The sequence below is a fragment of the Salmo salar genome, chromosome ssa03 (assembly GCF_905237065.1).
Source record: "Salmo salar chromosome ssa03, Ssal_v3.1, whole genome shotgun sequence".
NCBI lineage: Eukaryota > Metazoa > Chordata > Actinopteri > Salmoniformes > Salmonidae > Salmo > Salmo salar.
In genome coordinates, this window is record NC_059444.1 from 9,984,928 (window position 1) to 9,993,903 (window position 8,976).

The following is an 8,976-nucleotide window of genomic DNA, read 5'->3' on the forward strand; positions in this document are numbered from 1 at the left end:
AGAACAAACACACACACACACACACACACACACACACACACACACACACACACACACACACACACACACACACACACACACACACACAACACACAGGAACACACAGGAACACACAGGAACAAGTACAATAGTGAATTACCATTGGAGGTAGTAAGAAAAAACAAAAGCTTTAAAAGACATATTTTTTATTCAAATAATTCAAGATTCAAGCAAGTCCCTGATAAATGACACATTCCTACAGTAGCATCTGTAATGTTTTCCTCTCAAATTATATTTACAAGTATGTTTATGATATTTATATTAATAGCATAATATAATAAAGTTAGTCAATTTAAAGTTATATAATAATAATAATATTTTATTATTATTATATGAAATAAGTCTTAGCCCTGAGACAACAAACAAGGGAACAGTGAATTTTTTTGTTAAACGTTTTGAAAGCTAGCTAGCTAACTAGATTCTAACTTGAGATTTGTACACGTATCTCGAACTTCAGACAAATCACATGAATGGAAGCATGGGGGGGGACAAATAGATATTCCTGGTACAGGAACACATTGTTGGCCTAGCCCAACTCCTCTCAATGTTCAATCTTCGAATATAGAATCCGACTGGATTTTCTCTACATTCCTCTCTCCTGAGAAACCAGGGCATGGAACCTTCACAGCCCAACGAGAGTTGAGCATTCATCCAGTCCTGACTAGCACCTAATCTGTGGATTTCTCCCCTGTCAATGCATAGATAGACATATTTATATTCATATACAACACCGTTTTAAAATAAAACTAGATGCTAGATTGGAAAGTCCATCTGCTTGGAAATTTAGTGATCGACTAAAGGTAAGTCATTATAGGTAAGTAAATCTCTGCCACATTTTGTTTTGAAATAACTTCTGATGGTAGAAATATTATTTATTAGCTTTTGATCGCTTCCAGGTGGAATTTCTAAAAAGGTGATGTGTCCATACAGACATTCATCTCTTGAAATATTTGACAAAAATAAAGTTATCACCTCTGCCTTTAGAGAGACAAAATTCATCTCGGTGTGGGGGACGGGGGACGGGGGGTGTTGAAAAAAAACGTGGCCTCTATCAAATTCAATTAATGGAACACAATCAAGAATGAGATCCCAACCATATTCCCAAACTAGTAAATTCAGCATACCGTGCTCCATTGTGGCCAATGCCTAGGTTTCAGGCCTAGGGCTAGCACTGCAGTCTACATACACAAATCTTTCTGATGCAGGCTGTATGTAAACAGAGGCCTGTATTCATCCATTAATCATTTAAAAAATGTTTTATCCACCATATGAATTTGTTATATTTTAATCTTACGACCCCTGTTGGCCAGAAGGGCACTAATACATCATGAGAAACATCTGGGAGTAGCTGCAATCTGAAGAGACTACCAATACCAATCATGGTAAAGCCACCTTTACTCTCCTATGTGTTCGGAAGCTCCGGGAACTTTCAACACATATTACTAAAATCGCTTGGCAATCGACCCGGTCCAGTGAAGGATACCTCATCTCTCTCTCCTGCTGTTCTCCGATGCATTTTGTTCAATTATTTCTGTGTGTAATGTTTTACAAGAATTTTACAGAACATGAGCGAATCAGTTGATGTATTGGTGCCATGTTTTGGTGTATATACGTGCCAGGTTTGACTGCTCACAGCAATGTGCACGTGCCAGACTTCCCCTCCCCGTCATCACCCCCAGCACACTCTTTCCTGTTGGGGTCGTTCAGCTCGTCAAACAGTTTCGTATCGATCATCTCCTGTTGCCACGGAATGGCCACGGCTCCCGTGCCAATCTCCTTGAAGAACTTCTCGTCGTTGGCGTCGAACACAATGCCCTTGATCTCGGAGAACTCAGCAATGTCGCCAGTGTCCTTGGCATAGACCACGTTGGGCTTGGGCACCCAAGGGGGGTCGATCAAACCAGCCTCCAGACGAGGAAAGTTGATGGACTTGAACCACTCGTGCTTACGGGGGTCCTCACCTCCTCCCCTGTGGAGGAAAGTTTGTCGACACATCTGTATGAGCATCATACTGGCAGGTGAAGGCTAACTAGCGAACTAGGCTAACGTCACAGATAACTCAGCAAGCTGTACAGTTGAACAAACAAACTTAAATACTGTGTACTGAAAAATTAATTCAACCAGTTGTTTGCAGAGTGCATCAGATACTTTTGATACTGCCCTTGATCAATTGTAACATGCTCGCATGTTAGCCAACAACAGGTTTGGGGTCAATTTCATTATAATTCCTGTCTATTCAGAAAGTATGCTAACATTCACATTCCAATTCTCTGCTATGCTTTTCAATGAGGAAAATGTGGAATTGGAATTTGGTTTATTTTCTGAATTGACTGTAATTGAAAAAGGAATGCTATTATGCCAGCTATGGTGAGCTACCTGACTTGATAGGGCTGTTTCTTCATAAATGACAACTTCAGTAAAGAATAGATAATTGTTATCATTGCGTATATTAATGGTAGCCTGGACAGACTGATTATCTTACTTGCAGCCCAGGCGTTCATCGATATTCTTCTTGAGGAACTCCTGGATGATGGCTTTTGTGGGCGCGTCAAAGTTCTTGTGCTCCCATGGGGGTTCCTCTTTGCAGATGCGACGTTGCACCTCCTCCTTCTCCACCTTCTGCTTCCCGGATTCGGGACCCTTGAATGGTGTGTAGGCAGCCACCATCTCGTAAATACTGCATCCCAGCGCCCACCAGTCGACCGATGTCCTGTAGGGAACTTCGTTCAGGATCTCAGGGGCCATGTACGCTCCGGTTCCAGCCTGGGACGGTGTAGGGGAGGCAGGAGGAGAGATTCAGGAAGAATGGAAGCAAGATGGAGACAATTAGAGGACAACTCATCAGCGTACGGTATGTTTGAAATATCAGCTCATTTGTTCCTGTCATGATATCAGATCCATCACATGGCATGGGTAACATGGTTTTAGAAGTGATATTAACCATCCTTACAGTTCCTTCTCTACTGTATCTGTTTCCTGTTTCTCAAAAGTCAACATTTCTCTTGACAGATGATGAGAGCATGCCGATGCCAGTTATAATGGGTTATCGGAAAGCTGATCCACATGATGAAGATGGAACAGCCTGAGTGATATTCTACTTGCCAAGGGTCTGTACCATGAGATATGATTAGACAAAAAATAATGTTTTAGTGTTAGTTTGGCACACTTTCTACTAGCCTGGTCTAAGAAGTACTAGCCTCGGGCTAGCGAAGATGAGACCAGGTGAGACCTAGTGAGGATGAGACCAGGAACATAAGGTTAGGCTGGATCTTAGGAATGACTAGAAAGGGACAGAGAGAGAGGGACAGGAAGAAGATGGATTATATAAAACAGGATATGGCTTTGAACACAGCCATGTGGGACAGGGAGAAGATGGATTATATAAAACAGGACATGGCTATGAACACAGCCATGTGCTGTTTTATATAACCCCTCTATTTCCTGTCCCTCTCTCTCTGTCCCTCTCTAGTCCCTCCTATGCTCCTTCCTGACTTCAGCCATAGTGTGGGACAAGTAGCTTAATGCTAATGCTAATCTCTCACTCTCTCCTGTCAAGAGTCATGTGCACATCCAGGGTGATGTACCTCTCCTTCTGCTTACATAAAGGATGTCCATCCATGGACTCTAGTGAGCGACCACATGCACCATATACTGTAAGAAAACAACACACACACACACACACACACACACACACACACACACACACACACACACACACGTGTACATCTATATGTATAACCATGCACAAGTATAGCATTACAAATGTGCTTAGCAATACATCCTGGAGAGCCCTGTGGTCCTGTATTCTAGAGGACGACACTAGCACAGCACTGCACATTGGACCTATAGCATGAATTCAAGAGCTTTTCACCTTGGTTGACTGGTATCAGGCTTCTATTTAAGCAATAAGGTCCAATGGGGTGTGGTATATGGCCAATATACCACGGCTAAGGGCTATTGTTCTTAGGCACGACTCAACACGGAGTCTCGAGTACCAGGTGTCTATTTAAGCAATAAGGCCCGAGGCGGTGTGGTATATGGCCAATATACCACAGCTAAGGGCTGTTGTTCTTCTGCACGACTCAACACGGAGTCCCTGGTACCAGGTGTCTATTAGCTTTTATCCTGCATGAGCTAAAGCAGGACTGCTTGCCAGGTTTCTCCTTGTACACAAAAATGGACATGCCACGCCCATCTTTCGGTTGACTTTTGACCCGCGCTTAATTGCTAACCACATTGAAAACACCTTTCCAAAAGAGGACAGCGATGGACTACTTACTCCCTGTGACTGGTCAAATCAAAGCTCACCAAACACCTGATTGGTCCAGCCATTGGCCAAACAGCTGGGGCAAACTTTGGCCTCTAATTCCTCAAACTTTTTTGTAGATCTAAGGCCTCACTAAATACACTGCATAGTCAAGAAATTGTAAGTAGACCATCAAAATGGTCTAGTTCATTAATACACACAAACTGTGCCTAAGGTTAACCTGTTTTTGCTAGTCTGATCAGGGGACTGATTTGTGTAATGCCTGCTAAGTAAGAGGCTTACAAGGCCAAAGCCAGCCAAGCCTATGGGGGGTTAGTCAAGGCTCCCCGGTCTGCCGAGGAGGACCAGAGAAGAGCTCTGGATAATGAGCTTACTGGGCTTCTACGGAGCCTGCATCTTACTCTTCATTGACCTGTAGAGATGCCCCAATCTGTAAAACTCTGTGACAAATCATTTGACTGAAAAGCTAATGGTTGACTGGTTCACAGGATTGATAAACATACACACAGCATCTTAAGAACTAGTACAGGCAGAAGTCTTCCTAACATGCATTTTTCATCAAGTATCAGTCAAACACCCAGGTAACAACACAATTTGCACAATTAACACAATTAGCCTTGTCATCCCTGAATGAAATGGTTGACTTAACCAAGGGAGATGCTTCTAAACTATCAGTTTCTCTGGTTCGTTGACTTGCAAAATCCTGTCCTGTGTCTTTGATTGGTCAGATTGGTTTTGATGACCTAATTTTTTTGTATCCTGGTTGTGCAAATAGACACCCCACATAGAGATCTTATAATAGACCATTCTATAGTCTCAAGAGGCTCCATAAATATTGCCTATCTTTATATTGCACAAAGGTTGCTGTACCCATGAGTTTATGCAGTATCCAAGGAGTTTAGGGGCTGGACATAATAATCCCCTTTTGACTGTAGAGATCAGGAGGACACCCCTGACACACCAAACCCAACCCCCAACTCTACTTACAATGCCCCCAAAATGGTCCTCCTATAGTTGTCTGGGATATAATAACCACCCATTAAGGATGAAATCGGTTATATCAAGGATGGGCAACTGACAATTTCCAAAGAAATATATTTTTTTAAATTGGGGGGAGATTCAGACAGTAGTTAGAATAGTAGAATACACTAAATGAAATTTTGACATGTGGTTTGTGCATCAGCAGGTTTTCTATTGTTATGTCAGTCACTGATAGTCACTCAATTAGCGTGGGTCAGAAAAACATTTTTAGATTGGTAAATTAGTCTAGCCAGTTATCTTTTAGTAATCATGGTCGAATTACCATCTGGGGGGCACCCATTGATTTTGTTTGTCAATCTCTCTCAGAGTTATTAGTAGACTTGCAGGAAATTAGCTGTAAAACTGCAAATGTTTCTCTCTGGCCCATGGTAAAATGAGTAGAATTGCATGAAATGTGTTATAAAATTGGTAAAACTTCTCTATGCCCCATGGCAAAATGTGTAGAATTACAGGATTTGTTTTATTCTCTCCTCTGTCAAGAGGGGGGGCTAAAATGTTTTGCTCGCAAGGTGAGGAGGGCCCCCCAACAAAATGTAACTTAAGGCCCCCAAAAGGCTAGGGCCGGCTCTGACTGCATGTGTAGGTACTGATGTGGGTACGCAAGCCCCTCATGATGAGTTCAGATTTTTCGTGGTCCCCACACCAATCAAAGTTGCCCATCCCTGGTGTAGATCAAAGATTTATATATACACTAGATGACTGGAGGGGCACTGTTTTGAAGCCACCATGCCTCCATCTTGCGCATCCCTGGGTTATATAATGGAGCCAGAGACTCCTCTTGGACAGATCCTGAACGATCCAGTAATCCCTCCATATTTACAGCAAAAGCTTCAGAGACATAGGGTCCAGAGAGTATATGTGTGAGACTCTGAGGTCAAATGTTATCAACCCTAACCCTAGCCCCATCATCTAATAGGCAGGGATAGGACAATACCATGTCATAAACTCACCCACTCCCTCCCATATTAAGTTACTCCTCATTTTTTTTGTGTGACATAGCACGTCGCTTCTGATCCCATATAAAACCCTTCAGCCTGGCTTTTGACCTAATGCTGTTGCGGACACATCATTGCCAATTCACTAGAAAATGCATTAGAAGCCACAGGCACTTTTAACCATCCAAATTATCACACTATGATGAAAAGGTCAATTCTGGAAGCTTGCTATCAGATCACAACCATAAAGGAACCTTATTGTCTTCATTGTCATGACATCATAATTATCTCTTCATACTCATTCTCCACCATCCCTACTGCTCCCGACTTTCGATAGTTTCCCAAAGCCACAGTCAACTACACGTTTTTGAAAATCCAAGGCTTACCTTCTGGGAGATGGTCTTTCCAGCAGGTAGCTCCACGGCCAGACCCAGATCAGAGAGTCGGCACTGGCCAAAGCTGTCCAGCAGCACGTTCTCGGGCTTCATGTCACGATATATGATATCCATTTCATGCAGATGAAGAATGCCTGTGCAGATCTGCGCTGTGTAGTAGATGATGCGTGGCATCTCAATACCCTTGGTCTTCTCACTGACGTAATAAATGTGATACCTGAGATCACCGCCGTTCATCAGGGTCATGACAAGGCACAGGTGGGTCTTGGTGTCATAGGCGTAGGCCAGGTTGACAAGAAACAGGCTGTTGACCTTTTCCAGGATCTGCTTCTCCAGCAGGGCCATCTTCTCACCATGTTTCTTCTTCAGGCGCTTCTTGCACAGCTTCTTGCAGGCGTACATCTGGCCTGTGTTCTTCACCTGTACGGCACATACCTGAACAGAGGGAGACCGTGGGTTAGAAGGACTCTTGAATACCTCAGCAGAGTTCCCTAAGGCTTGGATAAATGGCACCATGTGACACTCAGATTTGATACTGACACATGACGCTTGAACAGGGAGACATTTGGGGTTTCCATTGAGAATTCTCTCATCTTGTAGAACAACTTGATAATGATACAAGCTTGAAAGTATGCATAGAGTAGTAACGTGTGATGAAACGGATTCTGTACTTTAGGAATTAAGAACCGTGGGTCATCCCTTGTGGGGGATTATCGAGAGATTAGCTCTTTGCAAGTTAACTGAGGTGTACTTTGTACTGATAGACGCTGCATCAGTGAAACTATGGGAATGACTACATGGGATTAATCATTGATTCTGTGCATAATTCTTTATTTTGTGAATTGTCCTGTTGCCACACATTTGTTTTACATTCATTAAAGAGATAATATCGCAGATACATATTACTGACATGTTTCATTTTGCCAGTGTTGCAAAGACATGATGCTGCTGTATTGGTTTCTACATGCTTACCTCTCCAAAACCTCCCTTACCCAGAGTTCTGAACTCGTAAAAGGTTTTATCACTGATGGGCTGCTTCTCGTACTCCTTCCACTGCAGGAATTTGTCAAAGAAGGGGCTAGTTTGGTAGTCTGTGAAGGGCTTGTCTTTCAGAAACTCCCGTGTGGCTTCCTTCACCTTGACATTCATCACTTCGTCAAAGTCATTGTCCGTCACTGCCTTACACTTGTCAGCTACCTCCCCAGGGAGGTAGGTCAGAAAGTTTTTGGAGTCGGCCTTGCAAAACTTTTTCATCATGTTCGCCCTCTGCTTGTCCTTGTCAGCGCCTTCCGCCAGATCCCAGTCATTCAGCTCGTCCAGGTACTCAGCGGCATTGATGTACTCTGGGGTAGCAGTCAGGAACTGCCGGAAGAACTTCTTGCCGATTGGTTGCCTCTCACAGAGCGACTCAAAGTTCTTATCAATGGTAGTCCGGACGGTGGCACACTGCTCAGCCGGGGGCAGTGACAAACTCCGACGACGCTTTTTCATCTCCTTGTCGTCACCACCCTGGGCTTTCAGGTAGGCCGTGTTGGCCACCAGGTTATCCAATCCCCCCATGTCACACATCTTGGTGGCTTTGTCTGGTCTGTCCCCCCTATGTGACTGGGTTCTTCAGCAGTTCCTTAGGATCCCTTGCTCTGTGCAGTGTGTTTCTGAGTGTGAGTGTGCAACTCGCTCCAAAGACTGGACGCGAATGAGCGGCAACAACACACGTACCTGCAGACCTAAGATACACCCAGTAATTACTCCTTTAGAATTAAATACCTGGGAGGGATTTTGGCTTAAGGATCTTTGTGTTGTCTATTCGCAGATGCTGTTCACGGAAAGGGAACTGTAAGAAGGTTCTCTCCTAAGAGGCTTTATGGCTGACTATATTTGGCCCGGTGTCGACCTGTGACTATTGGAGGCGCATTGGGTTCTGTTGACTAAACACTTAGGTTGAGATGATGAGAAGAGAGAAGATGATCTGTCTGCACATACTCATACAACACATATACTCATACAACACATAAACTCACTCAAACATACCCTCATACCTTTTGTTTTCATTATTACAAACCCCAAATTATTGAAAACAATTACATCTAGAATTCCCATCTACTATGAAGTCCTAGAGATCTCTGAAGTACTCAGATTAGCCAGTATAGATTTTATTGGATTATGCGGCAGAGACGTAAATTGGCAGATAACTTGTTGATATATAAATCAAATCAAATGTATTTATAAAGCCCTTCTTACATCAGCTGATATCTCAAAGTGCTGTACAGAAACCCAGCCTAAAACCCTAAACAGCAAG

At 43.3% G+C, this 8,976-nt stretch overlaps 1 protein-coding gene across 1 annotated transcript; it reads right to left on the reverse strand.

Annotated features, from left to right (window-relative positions):
- Positions 1 to 248: 248 nt before the first annotated feature.
- On the reverse strand, positions 249 to 8,368 carry LOC106598174 (rhodopsin kinase grk7a). The gene is made up of 4 exons (XM_014189236.2): positions 7,650 to 8,368; positions 6,669 to 7,112; positions 2,522 to 2,802; positions 249 to 2,008 (listed from the first exon to the last, which is right to left on the reverse strand). Exons 1-4 carry the CDS (start codon positions 8,244 to 8,246, stop codon positions 1,669 to 1,671), a joined length of 1,662 nt encoding a protein of 553 aa, XP_014044711.1. The 5' UTR covers positions 8,247 to 8,368; the 3' UTR covers positions 249 to 1,668.
- Between the last annotated feature and the right edge of the window lie 608 nt (positions 8,369 to 8,976).

Coding starts and splice junctions, on each gene's coding strand:
- LOC106598174 (XM_014189236.2), bottom strand. CDS start 8,246: ATGTGTGACATGGGGGGATTGGATAACCTGGTGGCCAACACGGCCTAC. Junction 7,113..7,649: donor GTAAGGGAGGTTTTGGAGAG/GTAAGCATGTAG, acceptor CCCTCTGTTCAG/GTATGTGCCGTACAGGTGAA. Junction 2,803..6,668: donor GAAAGACCATCTCCCAGAAG/GTAAGCCTTGGA, acceptor ACACCGTCCCAG/GCTGGAACCGGAGCGTACAT.